Consider the following 23,339-nt stretch of genomic DNA (forward strand, 5'->3'; position numbering starts at 1 on the left):
ACAGGTTTTCCACCACATAGCCGCCCAAGGCCCAGGGCATCTCCAGGTTCATGTGAAGCCTGCCTGCCATGTCCACAGCCCCTGCCGACCCCTCCTGGAGCCACTGGAATGCTTGTTCCGGGGCACGTGACAAACCCAGATAGCTTCAGCCTTGCAGGACAACCATGCAAATCTGGCAGCCGCAGCTGGAGGGGGGCCCACAGATAGAAGTTGGAGGTGAAGCCAGATGCTATGAGAATACTTTATTAGGCAAAATCATACTATAAAAATGCTTTAAAATGCAGCAGGAGGAGAAGTGAAGACACGAACAAGTGTGTAGTGACACATGGCAGTCAGAACACAGTAAAGAATCCATACTGCTTCCCCCCTTTACCTAGAAAAGGAAAGTTCTAGGCCGCCTCCTCCTCCTCCTCAGCATATTCCTCAAACTCCTCCTCCTCAGCTGTGGCATCCTGATACTGTTGATACTCAGAAACCAGGTCGTTCATGTTGCTCTCCGCCTCCGTAAATTCCATCTCATCCATCCCCTCGCCCGTATACCAATGGAGGAAGGCCTTGCGCCGGAACATTGCTGTAAACTGCTCTGAGACACGCTTGAAGAGCTCCTGGATGGCCGTGTTGTTCCCAATGAAGGTGGCTGACATTTTTAGCCCCCGGGGTGGGATGTCACAGACGGCTGTTTTGACATTGTGGGGGAGCCAGTCAGCAAAGTAGCTGCTGTTCTTATTTTGAATGTTGAACATTTGTTCATCCACCTCCCTCATGGGCATGCGACCCCTGAAAATGGCAGCCGCTGTTAGATAGCGGCCATGACGGGGGTCACAAGCTGCCATCATATTCCTAGCATCAAATATCTGCTGCGTAAGCTCAGCCACCGTCAGGGCCCGGTACTGCTGGCTGCCCCGGCTGGTCAGTGGGGCAAAGCCGGGCATGAAGAAATGTAGCCGGGGAAATGGAACCATGTTCACGGCCAGCTTCCGCAGGTCAGCATTCAGCTGGCCTGGGAAGCGCAGGCACGTGGTGACCCCGCTCATGGTGGCAGACACCAGGTGGTTCAGGTCACCGTAGGTGGGCGTGGGCAGTTTCAGGGTCCTGGAACAGATGTCGTATAACGCTTCGTTGTCTATACAGAAGGTCTCATCTGCATTTTCTATGAGCTGGTGGACCGAGAGGGTGGCGTTGTAGGGCTCCACCACCGTGTCTGACACCCTGGGCGAGGGCAGGATGCTGAATGTGTTTATGATCCTGTCTGGGTACTCCTCCCGGATCTTACTGAGCAGAAGGGTACCCATCCCAGACCCCGTCCCCCCACCCAGGGAGTGGGTCAGCTGGAAACCCTGCAGGCAGTCACAGCTCTCAGCCTCCTTTCTGACAACGTCCATCACTGACTCCATCAGCTCCGCGCCTTCTGTGTAGTGCCCCCTGGCCCAGTTGTTTCCGGCCCCACTCTGACCTGTAAGACAGTACAGCCAGTCACTCGATGGCCAGGTATACTGTCATCAGTGGTCACCATAATGCAAAAAGGGCCAAGTGTCATGTGAGGTGAGCGCACCATTCTCCCTACAGGTGGAGCAAATGAAACCCCTCCCCCAGAGTTACAGGACAGCAGCCTCCCCTGTTAGAAATTAAGTCAGGAGTCAAACCTGAGACAGGCTGACAGACCTCACTGCAGGTGGCTCCTGCCCATTTTCAGGGAACTCAGTAGCCACGGCCCCAGCTCAGCTCCCTGCAGGGAGTTGACATCAGTAGCTCTTCACCTTGAGGAGATACCTGGGTCTTCCTTCCAAAGCCCGTTTAGGAGGCAGATGGAGCGACCGGGAGGATAGGAGGGTGTTCAGGGGCCCTGGAGCCACGGTTCCCACGGCCATGACCTTGCGGCACTCCTAGATTTTGAGCGGCTAAGAAGCCGCACCCCAGTCCTCGCCCACAGCTCACCAAAGATGAAGTTGTCTGGCCTGAAGATCTGCCCGAAGGGCCCCGAGCGCACAGAGTCCAGGGTGCCCGGCTCCAGATCCACCAGCACAGCGCGGGGCACGTACCTGCCACCTGAGAGGGGCGGGAGGGCATGAGCGAGGGGAGGCCCGCGTTCCCAGGAGGGCGGTGGGGAAGGTCGGGGATCTCACCGCAGGCCTCGTTGTAGTACACGTCCATGCGCTCCAGCTGCAGGCGGCTGTCCCCGTGGTAGGTGCCCGCGGAGTCGATGGCGTGTTCATCAGAGATCACCTCCCAGAACTGCGAGACGGGAGGGGCCAGACAGGCCAGGGCCAGTCACGGGGGTGCCCCAGCTCCTCTCCCACCCCCACCCTCCGCACCCCCATCCCTAGGCCGCCGTGTCCCTGGGTCCACCCCGGCCGCCTCGCCAGCCGCCCAGTCCCACCGCGCCCCCGGCAGGGACCCGCCCCTGCCCCCGCCACTGCCAACATCTTCCCTGGCCACCCGCAGGCCCGAGCTGGGCCCTCAGAGGCCCCGCTGCCAACCTTGGCGCCGATCTGGTTCCCGCACTGCCCGGCCTGCGTGAGCACGATCTCCCGCATGGCTAAGGCGGGATCAGGGCGGCAGGAGAGACGCGAGGAGGAGGAGCAGACGCGCAGTGACCCAGCCCGCCCTCCGCCAACGCTGAAATAGCCCCGCGCCCACCTCCCCCAGCCTCGCATCGGGCTCCCAGAATAAGCAACAGCTTGACTTCCACACAGGTGTACCCACCTGTGAGTCCCTTGGCGTTGAACGTCTGTTGGGGAGCTCAGGTGTCCCTGCTGCGGTCCCTTCCACGTTAGGGAAAGCTGGTCAGCTGGAGAACTTCCTCCCACGTCTTTACTAAGACTAAATCCCTAGCTGACCCGAAACTGAATTTTCCTCCCATGTGGGAGGGGAGGACTCTTGTTTCCATACTCACAGAGTGCCTTGCACCTGTCCTAGATTGAGGACATATTTTTGTAATCGATGAGTCTTTTCATCTATTAGGAGATCTGTGGTTAGGAAAGGCCTTCCGTATGTTAACTCAACAGGACTTCATTATAAGTTTGACTTTGGAGCAGTTCAAACCTGCAGTAAGCTATGGGTGTTAGAGATAGGCCTCTGATTTAGTTAGAGTCTTCTTTAAAGTAGGATTAGCCCTTTCACCTTTACAGAGGACCACGGTCTCCCCGCAGAGTGAAGGTCATATTGGATTCTTCAAGCTGAGGATAGGTGTTGGGATACACCTGCTGTGAAAGATGGGCCCTTGTCACTTTGCAGGCTTTTAGATTTCCAAAACTGAGGAGTTATTTCTTCTGGTAAATATTTTTCAGGTGGGGTGGGGAATGCCTCGATCTAACCAGTGAAGGTATCAGTGAGCATTAGCAAATATTTGAATCTCCTGCAGAAAGGCATCTGAGTAAATTAGAGTTGCCAGTTCTCACCTGGAGAGGTTCCTCAATTTTGGACAGGTTTAACTGGAGAAGGAGAAAATTGCTGACCATTTGGGTCATGTAAGGCACAAAGCTCTCAGTGCTGAGTCACCTGTTTTAGTGTCTTGAAAAGATTTACCCCATAAACAAATGAGACATTAACAGAAACAAATAATCCCTTCTAGGGTGAAAAGAATCATGAAAGTGCTGAATTATATTCCTATGATTGATACTTGGCATTAGTAATTTATTACCATCCTTCTGCCAGCCAGAGGGGCCCTGGACTGAAATGCAATCTCTGGCCCATTTTTGTTCTTCAGAGTATTCTGGCCCAGTTCTATGTATGCTGACCAGCACACCCATAAGCTTCATTGGCCCTTTCAGTGCAGGGGCCTTGGCTGTGGCATATACAAGGGCATTTCCTTTTACATGGTCAGTCTCTCTTTTGACATCCTCTGCAATTAATTACAGTCACTTTTTGGCAGCAAAGCAGCATTCTAACAAGCTCAAAATCTGAATGATGTTGTATGGAAAAGCCCTTGGGGGTCGGGAGTCCCTACCCATTCCAAACTGCAGCATAAGCTTGAAGCACTAAAAAATCATACTTGGAATCAGTGTAAATGTTAACTTTTAAATCCTTTCCCAACTGCAGGGGCCTGGTAAGTTCAATTAACTCACCTTTTTGAGCTGAAGTAGAGGCCAGCAAGGCTTGTGCCTTGACTCTCTTGTGCTGACTAATAATGGTATATCTAGCCCTCCTGTTTTCCTGATGCATAAAACAACTTGCCTCTGTTAACCGCTCTTCCTTGGGATTATCAAGGGATTCATCTCTCTTAAGTCTGGCCTGCTAGAATAAATTTGTTTCATAACCTGTGACATGCTTTGGCTGTGTCCCCAGTCAAATCTTATCTTGAATTGTAGCTCCCATAATTCCCATATATCGTGGGAGGGACCCAGTGGGAGGTAATCGAATCAGGGGATGGGTCTTTCCCATGCTGTTCTTGTGACAGTGAATAAGCCTCATGAGATCGGATGGTTTATTTATTTATTTATTTTTGAGACATAGTCTTGCTCCATTGCTCAGGCTGGAGTGCAATAGCATGATCTCGGCTGACTGCAACCTCTGACTCCTGGGTTCAAGCGATTCTCCTGTCTCAGCCTCCCAAGTAGCTGGGATTACAGGTGCCCACCATCATGCCTGTCTAATTTTTGTACTTTTAGTATATACGGGGTTTCACCAGGTTGGCCTCGATCTCCTCACCTCAGGTCATCCACTGCCTTGGCCTCCCAAAGTGCTGGGATTACAGCTGATGGTTTTATAAAGGGGAGTTACCCTACACAAGCTCTTTTCCCTGCTGCCGTGTAAGAGATGTGACTTTGCTCCTCATTTGCCTTCTGCCATGAGTGTGAGGCCTCCCTGACCATGTGCAACTGTGAGTCAACTAAACCTCTTTTCTTTATGAATTACCCAGCCTCAGATATGTCTTTATTAGCAGCATGAGAACAGATTAATACAACCTGTATGCTAGGAAGGCTAGCAGCACCTGTGGACTCTGGCAGATAGGTAGCTGGGTTTATGGTTTGGTAGGCTTTAAGGGTTGTGTCTGGAGTGTCTAGCAATAAGGTCTGATACTTTCATAAATATTCTCCTATTATCCACTGGTGCCCGTTAGCTTCTAGGACCACCGTCCCTTGTTGTGGGGTCAAAAACCTGTAGGTGCTGTTCTAATGTTAGTTTATTAGCTTTGCCTACTAGAAAAGTGGTTGCAGCAATAGCTCTAAGACATCGAGGCCACCCTGAGGCCTCCTGGTCTATCTGCTTAGAAAATTAGGCTACTGGCCTTGGAATGTCCCCCAGTTTTGGGACAAGATTACCAAGGCCTATGACTTGCTTTTTGGCCACATAGATAAAAAATGGTTCATCCAACCTGGGGACTCCCACAGCTGCAGCAGAGCCCAATTTCTCCTTGAGAGTATTGAAGGTTTGTTTGCAGTTCTAATGACATTCTAGGAGCTGTAAATCTTTCCCTTTAGTATATTATATAAAGGCTTGGCTACATGTCCAAATCTGGGCACCCATAATCAGCAGTACTCAGCTACCTCCTAAAAAAGCCCACAGTCATTTGTTGGACTGGAATCCTTGGATGACTAAAATAACTTTTTTATCTTCTAGGGATGTTGATCAGTTCTAGATGTTAAGATTCCAAATATTTAAGTCTTTGAGTCAAAATCTGAGCACTGTATGGTGATACCCTGTATCTGTGAGTTCCCAGGAAATTTACCAACTTAACAGTGTTATAATGTGAGTCTTACTTAGTTGGGCTAGCAATGAGCAAGTCACCTACATACTAATAATTGTGTCTCTTTCCAACTGTAGATCTCTTAAGTCCTTAGCTAGAGCATTTTCAAATAAGTGGGGGCTATCCCAGAACCCTTTAGAGATGACTGTCCAGGTTAGTTTTGAGGCTGAATGCGTATCTGGATGAGTCATTCAAAGGCAAACATATTATGAATCTGGATGCATTGAGAGGCAGAAAAATGTGTCTTTCAGACTTAAGAGTGTAAACCAGCTTGCATCCCCTGGGACTTGGTAAGTACTGGGGACAATGAGGTGTATGGAGACAACTGCATTTATTAATGCTCTAAGGTTTCTGACAAATCTGTACTTGCCATTAGGTTTTTCATCTGGTAACATGCGAGTATTGTAAGGAGACTCTCATGGCCTTAGTAACTCACACAGCAAGAATTTGGAAGCGGCCAACATGTCAGTATTGTAAGGAGACTCTCATGGCCTTAGTAACTCATGCCATTAGGCTTTTCATCTGGTGACGTGCAAGTATTGTAAGGAGACTCTCACGGCCTTGGTAACTCATAGGCAAGAATTTGGCAACAAGGGGTTGAATTTCCCCTCATGCTTCTCGCCCTAAAATGTATTGTCAAGAAGTTAAAGGTAAAGTATTTAACTTTCAAATCCTTTCCCAACTGCAGGGGCCTAGTAAGTTCAATTAACTCAGCTTTTTGAGCTGAAGTAGAGGCCAGCAAGGCTTGTGCCTCGATTCTCTTGTGCTGACTAATAATAGCATATCTAGCCCTCCTGTTTTCCTGATGCATAAAACAACTTGCCTCCGTTAACCACTCTTCCTTGGGATAGTCAAGGGATTCATCTCTCTTAAATCTGGCCTCCTAAATAAATTTGTTTCATAACCTGTGATGTGCTTTGGCTGTGTCCACAGTCAAATCTTATCTTGAATTGTAGCTCCCATCATTCCCATATATCGTGGGAGGGACCCAGTGGGAGGTAATTGAATCAGGGGATGGGTCTTTCCCATGCTGTTCTTGTGGCAGTGAATAAGCCTCATGGGATCTAATGGTTTATTTATTTTTGAGACATAAAAAATCCTCGAGGGCGAGGAGCACGAGGCTCAAGTTGGATTTGAATGGGGGAGGGGTTTAGTGCGTTTCCCAGAGCCTGCGTGGCCCAAACCTCAAGATTTACTTGAGACAACACCTCAGGTGGTAAATGTGACAGCTCATTCTTAACTTTTTTTTCCCCTGAGGGATCAGGAACAAAAGTAACACTTTCTATGCTTTATGATCTGTGAGGGTGACCATCACTTGGTCTGAGTCAATAAACCTCTCCCCAGTAAGAGGTCAGGTGTTCAGACAGTACTAAAAAGGCAGATGAGAAACCCAGAGCCCCTGGAAGACAACTTAGAAGATGTGAAAAGCAGTGTTTTTGGGCTTGGCCATCATGAGAAGACAGGAGCCCCTTGTATTGAATCAGGACAGAGTCATCTGCTCCCACACCTAATAAGAAGTTAATGCTCCTACCTGCCACTTCAAGAGTCACCTGAGGCTCCTCCATCTCTCGATAGCCAACAGTCCAGTGGGAGCGGAGGTAGGAAGTATCAGGCCCGGCTCCTCCATCCCTCGATAGCTAACAGTCCAGTGGGAGCGGAGGTAGGAAGTATCAGGCCCGGCTCCTCCATCTCTCGATAGCTAACAGTCCAATGGGAGCCGAGGTAGGAAGTATCAGGCCCGGCTCCTCCATCTCTCGATAGCCAATAGTCCAGTGGGAGTGGAGGTAGGAAGTATCAGGCCCTGCCACTTTTGAGTCTGCTGGGCTCTGATGATGGCTCCCTTGGAAGCACAGTGCATTTCCTGCGGCAGTGGCCGACCTTCTTACAGAAGGCACATTGGTTGATATCCAAGGCACAGTGGCCCAGAGGCACGGACTGGGACTTTTACCTTCTCACTTCCTCTGCGAGGGCCAGGGGTTAAGGGGCTGCCTCTGAAATGGTGGAGAGCACAAGGCTGCAGCTAGAAGCTGGGCCTCTTGGGAGTTTTGCTTTATTTTATGTTTTCTCTGCCCTATTCCTGTGATGGAAAACTGCAGAATCCAAGTCTAAAATCTGATCCACGGGAGTCTGGAAGCCTAAGGCTGCTTTTGGTGGCTTCCTGCAGATATCAGAAGCAGACTGGGCTCTAAAATAAACTCCTAGCAATGCCTGTCCCTTCTTGGACAGTGTTAGTGTATTCCCTCAAAGTCTAAATTATCCATCCTTGGAATAAGGCTAGGTTTTCATCTTTTCCCTGAGTAATTTTCCAGACTTTGTAAAAATCGAAAAGCTTTATCACACTTTTTTTATTCCTTCAAGGAGTCAAATGATCATAATTTTTTCTCTATATATCTCACTTTCTTCCTAATTCATTTCTCTTTTCTAGATTCTAGTTCTCTTTTGGGTCCTAGTCAGACACTGCTGTGCCTCCTACTTGATAGGTGTCATGTCCCTGGTTGCAGGCTGCCACCCTGTTAGCATGTGCACTAACCACTCCCGTAATACACTGCTTTTCTACCATGCAGCAGGTGAGCATAAATATAAGCAAATCTTGCCTGGTCAGATCATACATCAAGGTTAGCCTCTCAAATTTGTCTATGAATTTTCCTGGAACCTCTGAAAGCTGTTTTAGTGTTTGGCTATGGCTAACTCAGACATAGAAAAGGGTCCATATACCTATATAGTGTTCCTATTATCATCTGTCACTTCCCAGAGAGGGCAAACATTCAACTTTGCCAGCTGATAAGAGGCCCCACCGCATGTTGTTCTGGTGAAGCTCAGGTGTTTTGAGAGTGGGGTATGTATGTAAGATAGGACTCGAAGGGCAGGGAGAAGATGATGCCCGGACACTAGATAACTCTGGAAAACTAGAAGAAATTAATAACATGTTGCACACCTCACCAGAACTGGAAGGAGTCTGTGTTTTTACGGGGTGCTCAGACTGGCAGGGGAGAGTTCAGCCCCAGCTAAGAAAAGCCTAATATTAAGAGGCACTTGCATTAGAAGGGTAATCAATTATGTGCCATCCCTATTTTGTCTTTTCCTCCATCAAACATATAGAAGCCCATTTTAACTTTTTATCCTGACCAAGTATCAGAGAGGCCTGTATGTAAAAAGTATTTCCTCCCATGTAGTTTCTTAGTTTCTCTTCTATAAAACAAATTAAGCTGCAAAAAAAGGGGGAGGGGAATGGGAAGGCTGTAACTTGTATGTTGTAATGTATTAGTCCATTTTCACACTGCTACGACAAAACTCTCTCAGGAAAAAAATGACGTGCTGGGTTTAGAAAGTAGGGTCCAGCTGCCCTATACCAGCTCATCAAAGATGACCTTATGGTTAAGAAATGACAGAAAACTGTTAAGAAAAAGTCTCATATTCTCTATCTTGAGGCTAATTGTTTACAGGGGTTGTCATAAAAGAGGCTGTCACTAAACAGGCAGATCTGATCTTATCATGTAGGGCTGTGAAATGCCACATTTCAACTTCTAGTCATAATGATGGAGAGGTTATTGCTGATCTTTTCTAATAATTAAGGTACAAAAATGCTAGGTTCCGAGACATCTCTTTTTTTCAGTGTCACTTGGACCAGTGGCAAATTAAATAAGCAATCAGCTAAAAGTCAGAGGATCCTTGAGGAAAGTAAAAGCTAAACTGTTTGGGGCCTCCTTCCTGTGGCAGTCTCCAGGCTGCTACAAAACAGAGGCGGTGAGCAGAAAGGTGACAAGATGCAGAGCACTCAGGTGAGGGACAGAGAGCACAAGGTGGACAGTCCAAAAAGAGAACTTGGCAAACATCTTCTTTAGCCAAATCCATTCTTCTCAATATACCCCAGGGCCCCTAACCTTGTGAGCTTGGCCTCTAATCTGAGTATGACACCCCCAGGTCTCTAACTTTGGGCTGAGTCTCTCACCCTAACTTTATACCCTAGGGCCTCTCACTGAAGTAATAGTGGATAATCGTTCTTGCCCACCTGAATGGCTTCATGACTCCAAAAGATGGCCCACTTGCCAGCTGATTGATTCTGTGTGGATTGTTTTCCTTTGAGTGGGGGTCTTGTCTTGGTGTCCCTTCATGGTATTGCTGAAAGATGTTGCTGGAAAAGAGGGTCGTGATACAAATCACAAAGTAGGATTCTTAGATCTTGTGCAGGAAAAAATTTGAGGTGAGTCAGAGAGCACAGTGAAGGAAGCAAGTTTATTAGAAATGACTCCATTACAGAGTAGGATATCCTCAAAAAACAAGAGCAGGAATGCATTGTCTTTTGTTAGTGTCTCCACTCATAAGTAACTATAAAAAGAAAGAGCTATAATTAAGCTTGAAAGGTGCAGATTTACTCACTAAAGTTGGGGCTATTGGTTTTAACAATGACCATTAACCTGTTGACCTAAGTTAGCTCATTAATATTATCTTTAAGAAAAAATGCTGCACTTCTAAGACATTTATACATTTTTGAGGCTTAGTGGAAGATGTCTTGTATGGCCAAGAATATTCTGCAATTGTAATATGTGGCCAGCTAAAAAATGTGGCTATTTTCAGACCATAAGTATTATCCTTCTAAATGCCTTGTGAGTACCTAGCTACTCATATTAAGACAGAGTATTCTAGTCATGTTTATTAAACTAGAAGCTTGGTAACCATGAGTTCCTCTAACACAGCAAGTCTACTCCTCAAGGATAAAATATATTTCTCAGGAATTTTGTGCATTTTGTTTGATGGCATTTGGTATGTTTACCAAAATGGCAGAAAAGAGTGAAATTAGTCCTCAAAGATTTCTCAGGATTGGATATAAACAAAATGATTATAGTTAATATGCAAGTTGATATGCAGAAGAAATTTTGTTTGAAACACAATGAGATTAATTTATTTATTTATTTATTTATTTATTTATTTCTATTTTGAGACAGAGTCTTGCTCTGTTGCCCAGGCTGGAGTCAGTATACCATCTTGGCTCACTGAAACCTCTGCCTCCCAGGTTCAAGGGATTCTCCTGCCTCAGCCTCCCAGGTAGTTGAGATTACAGGCATGAATCACCACACCCAGCTAATTTTTGTGTCTTCAGTAGAGATGGGGTTTCACTCTGTTGGCCAGGCTGGTCTCATACCCCTGACAAGAAGTGATCTGCCCACCTTGGCCTCCCAAATTGCTGGGATTACAGGCTTGAGCCACTGCTCCCAGTCACAATGAGGTTTTTAAATAATTCAAACTGATTTCTTGCTGTTGAGCAGGGAGCTGAGCAAATTTATCATGGGCCTGAGATCATGGGCCTGAACTAGGAGAAGACTGAAGACAGACTCTGGAACACACATGATTAAATTAATTACAATGGAAACCAAATCAAATTTAATAAGGCTGTACCTCTTAGTTTCAAGATGTTTCCCTTCATTTTGAAATGTGGTGTTATTCTGTGGAAAAGAAAACTAGTGTTTATCTCCAGAGTAAAGAACAGGATTCCCTGCAGGGATTGATTAACTGAGAGCTGTGGCTCAGGATTACAAATCCTTCTTTTTTCCACTTATAAACTAAAAATTAATTTCCAAGGCCCTATTGACTAAATGGACCCTCTTCTTGGATAAGGATATTCCAACGTTAACCTGAAAAGCTGGTTCAAGCCATGGGTCACACATGCCTCATTAAACTCTCCTCCCTTTGGTTTTAATTTTAATTTTTAATTTATTTTTGTGGGTACATAGTTGGTGTATATATTTATGGGGGTACATGACATACTTTGATACAGGTGTGCAATGAATAATACATAATAAAAAATGGGGAATCCATCACCTCAAGCATTTATAGCTTGTGTTATAAACAATCCAATTATACTATTTCAGTTTTTACAAAATGTATAATTAAATTGTTTTTTACTATAATCACCCTGTTGTGCTATTAAATACTGTCTTATTCATTCTTTCTAACAATTTTATTTTACCTATTTAGCATCCACACTAACCCCCTGTTCCCCCACTGCCCTTCCCAGCCTCTGGTAACCATCCTTATACTCTATCTCTATGACACCAATTGTTTTGAATTTTAGCACCCACAAATAAGTGAGAACATGTGACATTTGTCTTTCTGTGCCTGACTTATTTCACTTAGCCTAAAGACTTTCAGGTCCATTTATGTTATTGCAAATGTCAGACTCTCATTCTTTCTTATAGCTGAATCGTACTCCATTGTGTACCTGTACCACATTTTCTCTATCAACAGTCATCTGCTGATGGACATTTAGGTCTCTTCCAAATCTTGGCTATTAGCAACATTTGTTTTTTACTGACTTCTGGATAAAAGCCACCTTAACTGGGATGAAATGGTATCTCATTTTGGGTTTGATTTGCATTTCTATGATAATCAGTAATGTGGAGCACCTTTTCATTTGCCTGTTTGCCATTTGTATGTCTTCTTTTCGTAAGTGTTCATTTAAATTTTTGTCCACTCTTTCATTGGATTACTACATTTTTTCTATAGAATTTTTGAACTTAATATATTATAGTGTATTAGTCTGTTTCTGCACTGCTATAAAAAAAACTGAGACTGGGTTATTTATCTATTTACTTATTTATTGAGATGAAGTCTTGCTCTGTCACCCAGGCTGGAGTGCACTGGCACAATCTCGGTTCACTGCAACCTCCATCTCCTGGGTTCAAGCAATTCTCTGCCTCAGCCTCTAGAGTAGCTGGGATTACAGGCACCCGCCACCATGCCCAGCTAGGTTTTGTATTTTTAGTAGAGATAGAGTTTCACCATCTTGGCCAGGCTAGTCTTGAACTCCTGACCTCGTGATCTACCCACCTCGGTCTCCCAAAGAGCTGGGATTACAGGCATGAGCCACTGCACCTGGTGAGACTGGGTAATTTATAAAGGAAATAGGTTTAATTGAGTCACAGTTCCACATGGCTGGGGAGGCCTCAGGAAACTTACAATCAGGGCAGATGGGGAAGCAGGCACCTCTTCCATGACAGTAGGCAAGAGAGCATGTATGTGAAGCAAAGGGAGAAGAACCCCTTATAAAACCATCAGATCTCATGAGAACTCACTCATTATCAGAAGAACAGCATGGGGGAACCACATCCATGATCCAATCACCTTCTACCAGATCTCTCCCTCAACATCTGGGGATTACAATTCAATATGAGATTTGGGTGAAGATACAAAGCCTGATCACATCATGTAGCTATTAATTGATTTTCAGATGGGTAATTTACAAATATTTTCTCCCATTCTGTGGGTTTTCTCTTCACTTTGTTTATTGTTTCCTTCACTTTAAAAAAGCTTTCTGACTTGCTGTAATTCCATTTGTCCATGTTTTCTTTGGTTGTCTGTGCTTATGGGGCATTATTTAAGAAATTTTTGCCTAAACCAATCCCCTAAAGAGTTTCCCCCAATGTTTTCTTGTAAAAGTTTGATAGTTTGAGGTGTTAGGTTTAAGTCTTTAATTCATTTTAATTTGATTTTTGTATGTGGCAAGAAATAGGGTTCTAGTTTCATTCTTCTGCCTATGGCTTGCCAGTTTTCCCAGCCCTATTTATTACAGAAACTGTCTTATTTTTTGTTGTATGTTCTTGACACTTTCATTGAAAATAAGTTTAGTTTAGCTGTATGAGTTTGTTTCTTTTTTTTTTTTTTTTTTTTTTTTGCTTTTGTAACATTTATTGTAGGAATATAGTACATTATACATATACAAAATATGTATTAATTGACTATGTTATTTTTTATCCATCTTTTTTTATTATTATTATACTTTAAGTTCTAGGGTACATGTGCATAATGTGCAGGTTTGTTACATATGTACACTTGTGCCATGTTGGTGTGCTGCACCCATCAACAGTTCTCTATTTCATTCCATTTGTCTTTATGTCTGTTTTTAGTCTAGTGTCATGCTGTTTTAATTACTATAGATTGACAGTATAATTTAAGACCAAGTAATGGGATTCCTCCAGTTTTGGTTTATATACTCAGTGTAACTTTGACTATTATGGTGTTTTGTGGTTCTGTGTATATTTCAGATTTTTCTTTTTCTATTTCTGTGAGGAATGTCATTGTTTTGATAGAGATGGTATGAAATGTATAGATTACTTTGGATCACATAGACATTTTTAAAAATACTGATTCTTCCAATCTGTGAATGTAGATATAGCTATCTTTCCATTTTTTTTGTGTTCTCTTTCATTTCTTTTATCAATTATCAATGTTTTCCTTTTTTTTTTTTCTGAGGTGAAGTCTGGCTCTGTCGCCCAGGCTGGAGTGCAGTGGTGTGATCTCGGCTCACTGCAAGCTCTGCCTCCTGGGTTCACACCATACTCCTGCCTCAGCCTCCTGGGTAGCTGGGACTACAGGCGCCCACTACCACGGCCAGCTAATTTTTTGTATTTTTAGTAGAGACAGTGTTTCACCGTGTTGGCCAGGATGGTCTGGATCTCCTGACCTCGTGATCCACCCACCTCGGCCTCCCAAAGTGCTAGGATTACAGGCATGAGCCACCGTGCCCGGCCAGTGTTTTACATTTTTAATTGTTGAGAACTTTTATTTCTTTGGTAAATTCCCACACATTTTGTTTTATTTGTGGCTATTGCAAATAGGATTATTTTTTTGAATTCTTTTTCAATTTGTTGACTGTTGGCATATAGAAATCCTACTGATTTGTATATGTTGATTTTGTATTCTGCAAATTTACTCAAGTTATTACTTCTCATAGCTTTTTGGTGGATATATTAGGCCATTCTCACATTGCTATAAAAATAATCGGTGGCTGGTTAATTTATAAAGGAAATAGGTTTAATTGGCTCATGGTTCCACAGGCTGTACAGAAAACATAGCACTGGCTTCTGCTTCCGGTGAAGCCTTTGACAACTGACAATCAAGGTGAAAAATAAATCCAGTGCTTGTATATCCCATGGTAAGTGCGAGGGCAGGGGGAAGTAGTACACACACTTTTAGATAACCAACTCTCATGAAAACTTACTGTTGTGAGAATGGCACAAAAGAAAATGATGCCAAACTGCTCATGGAAATCCTGCCCTCATGATTCAATCACCTCCCCACTAGGCCCACTTCCAACATTGAGGATTACATTTCAATATAAGATTTTGGTGGGAACACACATCCAAACCCTATCATTTTGCCACTGGCCATTCTAAATCTCATATCCTTCTCATATTTCAAAATACAATCATGACTTCCCAATAATCCCCAAAGTTTTAACTCATTTCAGCCTTAACTCAAAAGTCAAAAGCCTCATCTAAGACAAAGCCAGTTTATTCCTCCTGTAAGCCTGTAAAATAAAAAACAAATTAGGTACTTCCAAGATGCAAATGGGGCATCAGCATTGGGTAAATACTCCTATTCTAAAAGGAAGAAATCAGCTAAAAGAAAGAGGCCACAGGACCCATGCAAGTCTGAAACCCAGAAAGGGGGTTATTGAATTGTAAGTCTCCAAAATAATTACTTTTGACTCTATGTCCCATTTCCAGGGCACACTAATGCCTTGGGATGTTTAGACCTTGTGGCTTTGCATGGTTCAGCCCCCACAGCTGCTCTCATGGGCTGGTGTTGTGTGCCTCTGGCTGGTATTGTGTGCTTCCGGCTTTTCCAGGTGCAAGGTGCAAGCTGTAGCTATATCTACCATTCTGGGGTCTAGAGGACAGTGATCCTCTCCTCACAGATCTACTAGGCCATGCCCCAGTGGGGAGCCCGCATCAGGACTGTAACCCTACATTTCTTCTCTGCATTGTTTTAGTAGAGGTTCTCCATGAGGGCTCCACCCCTGCAGCATGCTTCTGCCTGCACACCCTGGCTTTTTTATACATTCTTTGAAGTAAAGGTGGAGGCTCCCAAGTGTCAACTCTTGCATTTTGTATACCCATAGGCCTAACACCATATGAAAGCTACCAAGGCTTATGGCTTGCACCATCTGAAGCAGTGACTGGAGTGCAGTGGCCAGGATGCAGGGAGCCATGTTCCAAGGCTACCCAAGGCAGCAGGTCCTGGGCCTGACCCCAGAAACTATTCTCTTCTTTTAGGCCTCAGGGCCTTTGATGGGGGGCCTGCCTTTTAGATTTCTAAAATGCCTTCAATTCCTCTTTCCCATTATCTTGGCTACCAACACTTGCTGGTTTTTTTGTTTTGTTTTGTTTTTAGATTATACAACTATCTCTAACAAGTGGTTGCTCCACAGCCTGCTTGAGTTCCTCTCTTATAAAAGCTTCTTACTTTTCTGCCACATGACTAGGCTGCAAAGTTTTCAAGCTTTTACACTATGCTTCCCTTGTAAGTAAAAATAAGTTATAACTTACTTTTTTTGCTCCAACATGTGAGCATAGGTTGTTAGAAGCAGCCAGGCCACATCTTGAATGCTTTGCTGCTTAGACATTTTTCCAACAGAAACCCTAAATCATCACTTTCAAACTCAAACTTTTATATATCCCTAGGGCATGACCAAAATTCAGCCAACCACTTTGCTAAGACAACATGCATGACCTTTGCTTCGGTCCTAATAAGTTTCTACTTTCCATCTGAGACCTCCTCAGGCCAGCGTTCACTGTCCAGATCACTATCAGCGTTTTGGTTACAACCATTCAACCAGTCTTTAAGAAAATCTCAACTTTCCCTCATTTTTCTGTCTTCTTCTGAGTCCTACAAACTCTTCCAACCTCTGCCTGTTTACCCAATTACAAAGCTGATTCCACATTTTCAGGTATTCTTATAACAATTTTCCACTCCTTTGTGCCAATTTTCTGTAGTAAGCTATTTTTGCATCACAATAAATACCTGAGACTGGGTAATTTATTTTTTAAAAAGGAGGTTTAAGTGGCTCATGATTCTACAGGCTGTAGAGAAGGCATAGCACTGGCATGCACTTCTGGAGAGGCCTCTGGAAGTTTACAGTCATGGCAGAAGTTGAAGCAGAATCTTGCACATCACAGAGAAAAAGCAGGAGCGAAAAACAGAGGGGCGAGTTGTTACACGCTTTTAAATGACCAGATCTTATGGGAACTCACTCCCTGTCATGTGGATAGTACCAAATGGGATGGTGCTAAGCCATTTGTGAGTAATCCACCCCAATGGTTAAATCACCTTTCACCAGGCCCACCTCCAACATTGAGAATTACATTTAAATATGAGATTTGGGAGGGAACACACATTGAAACCCTATCAGAGGAGTCTTTATGTTTTTTCAAATATAAGATGATATCATCAACAAAAATGATAATTTGACTTCTTTTCCAGTTGGGATGCTTTTTATTGCTTTCTCCTGTCTGATTGCTCCAGATAGAACTTTCAGAATTATGTTGAGTAACAGTGGTAAAAGTGAATATTCTTGTCATCTTCCAGATTTTAGAGGAAAGATTTTTAGTTTTTCCCCACTTAGTATGAAACTAGCTGTGGGTCTGTCACATATGACTTATTATGTTGAAATACGTTCATCCCATACCCAGTTTTCAAAGGGTTTTTTATTATTAAAGAATATTAAATTTTATCAAATAATTTTTTAGCATAATGGACATGATTATATGGATTTTTTCCTTCATTCTGGTTTTTTTGTTTTGTTTTGTTTTTTGAGGCAAAGTCTTCCTCTGTCACCCAGGCTGGAGTGCAATGGCATGATCTCAGCTCACTGCAACCTCTGCCTACTGGGTTCAAGAGATTCTCCTGCCTCAGCCTCCCAAGTAGCTGGAATTACAGATGCCCAGCACAGCGCCTGGCTAATTTTTGTATTTTTAATAGAGATGGGGTTTTGCCACATTGGCCAGGCTGGTTTTGAACTCCTGACCTTAGGTGGTCCGCCCACCTCAGCTTCCCAAAGTGCCAGGATTACAGGCATGAGTCACTGCATCTGGCCCCTTCATTCTGTTTATATGATATATCACATTGATTGATTTGCATGTTGAACCATCCTTGCATCCCTTCCACTTGGTCATTATGAATTACCTATTTATGTATTGTTTAATTCAGTTTGCTAGTTTTTTGCAACTTTTTGCATCAATATTCTCAAATGTGGGCCTGTAGTTTGCTTTTTAAATGTATCTTTGTCTTGTTTTGATATCAGTGTAATCCTAGCCTCAAAGGATGAGTTTGGAAATGTTCTTTCTCTATTTTTCAGTCTGGTCCTCTAGACTTTTTTTATTATAGCTTTAATTTTGTTACTTGTTATTGGTCTGGTCAGGTTTTGGATTTTTTTCTAATTCACTCTTCGTATGTTGTGTGTGTCTAAGAATTAATTTCCTCTCGGTTTTCTAATTTGTTGGCAAATAATTACTCATAGTAGCCACTAATGATCCTTTAATTTTCTGAAACGTGACTTGTAATGTCTCCTTTTTCACCTCTGATTTTATTAATTTGTATCTTCTCTGTTTTTTAGTTAGCCTGGCTAAATATTTGTCAATTGTTTTACTTTTCAAAAATTCAACTTTTTGTTTCATTGATCTTTTGCATTTCTTCATTTTAGCTTTATTTATTTCCACTCTAATTTTTATTATTTCTTTTCTTTTAATTTTGAGTTTGGTTTGGCCTTTTTATTCTAGTTAATTAAGATGTATTGTTAGGTTATTTATTGGCAGCTTTTCTGCTTTTTATGTAGGCACTTACAGTTATAAATTTTCCTTTTATAATAGTACCTGTTTTACTATATTCCATAGGTTTTGCTATGCTATACTTCCATTATCATTTGTTTCAAGAAATGTTTCCATTTTCTTCTTAATATTTTTACTGACCTACTGATCATTAAAGAGCATATTGTTTAATGTCCATGTGTTTGTATAGTTTCTGAAATTCATTTTTTAATTGATTTCTAGTTTGTTCCATTGTGGTCAGAGAAAATGCTTAATATTACTTCAATTTTTTGAATGTTTTTAGACTTGTTACTTAACATATGGTCTATCCTTGAAAATAATCCATGTGCAGAGAAGAAGAATGTGTATTCTGCAGCTGTTGGATGAAATTTTCTATAAATATCTATTAGGTTCATTTGTTATATAGTGCAGATTAAGTCTGATGTTTCTTTGTTGATTTTCTGTCTGGAAGGTCTATCCAACGACTAAAGCAGGGTGTTGAAGTGTCCAGCCATTATTGTATTGATGTCTCTTTCTTTAGCTCTTATTAATATTTGCTTCATTTATCTAGGTGCTTTAGTGTTGGGTGGATATATATTTCCAATTATATCCTCTTGCTGAATTGAGCTCTTTATTATTATATAATGACCTTCTTAATATCTTCCTACAGTCTTTTGTTGAAATCTATTTTTGTGTGGTATAAGTAAGGCTATTTCTGCTCTTTTTTGGTTTCTATTGGCATGGAATAACTTTTTCCATCCTTTTATTTTCAGTCTAAATGTATCTTTATCTAAATGTATCTTTATAGGTAAAGTATTTTTTTTTTGTAGGTCACAGATCATTGTCTTGCTTCTTTATCCATTCATCCACTGTTTGTCTTCTGATTGGAGTATTTAGTTCATGTACATTCAATGTTATTATTGATAAGCACTTACTCCTACCATTGTTATTATTTTCTGATTGATTTTTGTCCTCTCATCGTTCTTTTCTTTCTTCCCATCTTCCTTTTAGTGAAGGTGATTTCTGTAACAATATTATCTAATTTCTTGCTTTTTACTTTTTGTACATCTGTGGTATGCTTTTTGATCTGAAATTACCATGAGGCTTGAATATAATATCTTATAACACATCATTTTAGACTATGGACAATTTAACATTGATAGTATAAACAAAGAAACAAGCAAAGTAGCTAATAAAATCTCTACAGTTTAACTCCATTACCGTTCTTTTAAACTTTTTGTTGTTTCTCTTCCTTCCTTATTTTACTGTCTATGTCTTGGAAATATGTTGTAGTTATTTTTTATTGGTTTATTGTTTACTCTTTCTATTTGAGATTTTTGCACACCATAATTACCATGTTATAATATTCTGTGTTTTTTCATGTGCTATTACTAGCGAGTTTTGTATCTTCAGATGATTTCTTATTGCTCACTGACTCTTTTCTTTTAGGTTAAGAACTCCCTTTAGCATTTCTTGTAGGACAGGTTTGGTGTGAATTAAATACCTCAGTTTTTGTTTGTCAGGAAAAGTTCTTATTTCTCCATCAAGTTTAAAGGACTTTTTACCAGATACATTATTCTTTTTTTTTCCTTCAGCTTTTTTAATATGTCATGCCACTCTCTCAGACTGTAAATTTTCCCCCGAAAAGTCTGCTGTCAGATGTATTGGAGTTCCACTGAATGTTATTTGTGTCTCTTCTCTCGCTGTTTTTAGAATCATTTCTTTTTATTATTATTATTATACTTTAAGTTCTAGGGTACATGGGCACAACGTGCAGGTTTTTTACATATGTATACATGTGCCATGTTGGTGTGCTGCACTCATCAACTCATCAGCACCCATCAACTTTGTGTCTCTGCCTGTAGGGAGGCAAGTTCCCCTAGCCATGAGTGGGTCCATAGATGCTGTCTGGGAGCCAGAGATTAAAGCACAGAATCTTCAAAATTTACCTGCTCTTCTATTTTACTGTAGCTAACCTGGCACTTAGGGTGTAAGACAAAGTATTTTCTACTCTTCCTTCCCCTGTCTGCAGGCAGAAGAGCCTCTCCTATGACTGCCAACACCACCGGCCCAGTGGGGGGGTTCTGCCAAATCATCATCAATTTCTCACTTAAAGCCCAAGGACTCTTTGGTTAGCTTGGGATAAATTCTGCAATGCCTGGGACTCGACCTTTGGCCCAGGACAAGTGCAGAAATGCTGACCAATCCCCTAGGCCTGGACTCAGGGAATCTAAGAATCTGCTTGGTGCTCTATGTCACTGTGGCTGAGCTGGTATATCAGGTGCAACGCAGAGTTCCCTTTACTTTCCCTGCTGCTTTTCTCAAACAGAAGTCTTTCACCATAGCTACCACAGCTGGAAATGTGCTGAGTCACACATGAAGTTGGTACTTCTCAGAGCCCAGTGCCCACGGAGTATTGCCTGGGTATCACTGTTTTTATTCTGGGTACAGGGGTTCTTTAGTCAGCAGGTGAGGAATTCTGCCAGGTCTTTACTGACATGGCAGCACTGAGTTTAATGTTAAATTCCCCAGTCACTGTGCTCTCCCTCTCCCAAATTCACAGGTTTCTTTGTGTTGTGTGGCTGCTGCTGGGTGAGGGAGTGGTGTTGTGAGCACTCCCTTAGCTGCTCTGGCTGGTGTCTCAGGAGGCCACATTCTCCCCACCGTCCACATCCCACTGGCTCCAAGCCCAGCTCGGAGTATGACTTGCCTAACAATTGAAGCCTTTGTGGCCTTTATTGCCCCTTCAGTTCTCTTAAGGTGCAATGCCACTTTCATTTATGATTTTAATACTGAGTCTTCCATCTTTTGTTCAGTCAATATAGTGAAAGGTTTGATCTTTCAAAGAATCAACTTTTAGCTATGTTTATTTCTGCTGCTTTCCAACCTTCTATTTTATTGATTTATGTGCTAATCTTTATTATTTCTTTCCTTCTTCTAGCTTTGGATTTAGTCTTTTTTGTTTGTTTGTTTTTTTCTACTGCCGTTAGGTATAGAATGAGGTTACTGATTTGAGATTTTTTTCTTAAATGTAGTTGTTTATATTCATACATTTTCCTTTGAACTCTCCTTTCACTGTATTCAATACATTTTGGTATGTTTTGTTTTTATTTTGTCTCAAGATGTTTTATAACTTCACTTGTGGTTTATTCCTTCACTCACTGGTAGTCTAAGAGTGTATTGTTTAATTTCTGCATATTTGTGAATTTTCGAGTTTTCATTTTTTATGTATCTGTTGTTTCTTCCATTGTGGTTGTAAATTATATTTGGTATTATTTCAAGCTTTTTAAAATGATTTAAAAGTCATTTTAGGACCTATTTTGCGGACGAAGATATGGCCTATCCTAGAGGAAGTTCCATGTCCGCCTGAAAAGAATGCATATTCTGCTGTTGTTGGGTGGGCTGTTCTGTATATGTGTATGAGCTCTAAATGGCTTATACGGTTGTTCAAGTCTTCCACTTCTCATGAAGCTTCTATCTGGTTTTTCTATCCATTAATTAAGATGAGGTATTGAAGTGTCCAACTACTACTATAGAACTGTTATCCTTTCAATCCTGTTAATTTTTTCAGCTTTACTGAGGTATAACAGAGAAATAAAAATTGTACATATTCAAGGTGTACAGTGTGATGTGTTTATATCTATATGCACATTCTGAAATGATTACCAAAATGTAGTCAATCGACGCGTTAATTGCCTCAGATAATAGTTACTTTTTTGTGTGCATGCGTGGGATAAGAAAACTTAACTCCATCCCCGGTGACTGCAGAGTGGCCATTCCAGCTGCTCCAGGCTCCAGCAGAGGAGGAGCGGGGCGGGCCCAGTAGGGGCCAACAGGCCTGGAGCGCACGCATTCCGGAGCCCACCCAGACCATGTTCCGCAGCCTGGGCGCCCAAGCTGCAGTCGCCCTCTGTGTCCAGGCAGCAGCCGCCTGGCAACTCCCGAGCCTGCTCTGCTCGAACTCCCAGTGTCGCAGAACCAGGGCCAGGTGTCCCGGTGGCTGCGGCCAAGCCAGGCATTCTGCCCGGCGGCGGCTGCACAGGGGCGAGAACTGAGAACCTGGCGCTCAACCCCATCAGGGTGGCTGCCAAGTGCCCATGCCAGCGGCCCCGAACTCCCTGCGGTGGAGGAGTGGGGCGGGAGGCAAGTCCTGGGGACCCTCAGCCTGGGCGCGCTGGAGATCCCGGGACCGCCCAGGCCATGCCCCTCCAGCCCGCCTGTGCACCCAAGCTGCAGCCGCCTTCTGTGTGCAGGCAGCAGCCTCCAGGCAACCCCCGACATCTCAGCCCGCACTCCCAACATCTCAGAACTGGGGCCAGATGTCCCAGCTGCTTCGGCCAAGCCAGGCGGTCTGCCCTGGGGCGGCTGCACAGGGGCGGGAACCCGCCCTCAGCCCCATTCCCGGCGACTGCGGAGGGCGCCTGGCTAGTGGTCCCGAGCTCCGGCAGAGGAGGAGCCGGGCAGGGGCAGGCCTGGCAGGCTCTCAGGCCAGGTGCACTCGGGATCCAGAGGCCGTCCGAGCCACGCTCCGCCGCCCGGGCGCTCAAACTGCGGGCGCCCTCTGCCTGCTCGCAGCAGCCTGGCCACTCCCAAGCTCGCTGGCGCTCTCGGCCTCCCAGAACCAGGGCCGGATGTCGCCGCGGCTGCGGACAGGCCGGGAGATCTGCCCGGCGGCGGCTGCACCGGGGCGGGAACTGGCCCTCAGCCCCATCCCCGGTGGCTGCGGAGGGCCCCGCCAGAGGAGGCCGGGCGGGCTGGGCGCCTGCGATTCCGGGACGTCCCGGGCGAGCCCAGGAGAACCCGCAAGCCCCCGGCGCCTGCGCTGGAGCTGCGGCCGCCCCCTGCCGGCCTCCCCCTGCCGGTCGCGCGGGCTTGGGAGCGGCTTCCGGAGTCTGCGCGGGCGCTGAGGGGCAGGCGCGCGCCTAACGGCTTCGCGGGGCTCCCTCGGTCTGAGAGGTCGAAGGCTGCGAGTGTCGCTGCTGAAGGCTGTGGTGGGTGGGCCGGGCTGGGTCGCGGATTCTGAGCTACATCGCGGGTTTGGGGGTGGGTGAGGATGCAAAGGCCACGAGGAG

General features: G+C 44.0%; 1 protein-coding gene and 1 pseudogene across 1 annotated transcript; one reads left to right on the top strand and one right to left on the bottom strand.

Moving 5' to 3' along the window:
* Positions 1-235: 235 nt before the first annotated feature.
* On the bottom strand, positions 236-2,591 carry LOC126947941 (tubulin beta-8 chain-like). The gene is made up of 4 exons (XM_050779085.1): positions 2,478-2,591; positions 2,124-2,232; positions 1,936-2,046; positions 236-1,453 (listed from the first exon to the last, which is right to left on the bottom strand). The coding sequence occupies exons 1-4, from the start codon at positions 2,532-2,534 to the stop codon at positions 390-392; spliced, it is 1,341 nt and encodes a 446-aa protein (XP_050635042.1). The 5' UTR covers positions 2,535-2,591; the 3' UTR covers positions 236-389.
* Positions 2,533-23,290, top strand: LOC126947836 (translation initiation factor IF-2-like; annotated as a pseudogene).
* The last annotated feature ends 49 nt before the right edge of the window (positions 23,291-23,339 follow it).

This window comes from Macaca thibetana, chromosome 2 (assembly GCF_024542745.1).
Source record: "Macaca thibetana thibetana isolate TM-01 chromosome 2, ASM2454274v1, whole genome shotgun sequence".
NCBI lineage: Eukaryota > Metazoa > Chordata > Mammalia > Primates > Cercopithecidae > Macaca > Macaca thibetana.

What these genes read in the sequence shown, in the direction of transcription:
- LOC126947941 (XM_050779085.1), bottom strand. Translation starts at nt 2,534, where the DNA reads ATGCGGGAGATCGTGCTCACGCAGGCCGGGCAGTGCGGGAACCAGATC. An exon ending in GGAACCAGATCGGCGCCAAG is followed by an intron (nt 2,233 to 2,477) that starts GTTGGCAGCGGG and finishes CCCGTCTCGCAG; the next exon opens with TTCTGGGAGGTGATCTCTGA. An exon ending in GCCAGACAACTTCATCTTTG is followed by an intron (nt 1,454 to 1,935) that starts GTGAGCTGTGGG and finishes ACTGTCTTACAG; the next exon opens with GTCAGAGTGGGGCCGGAAAC.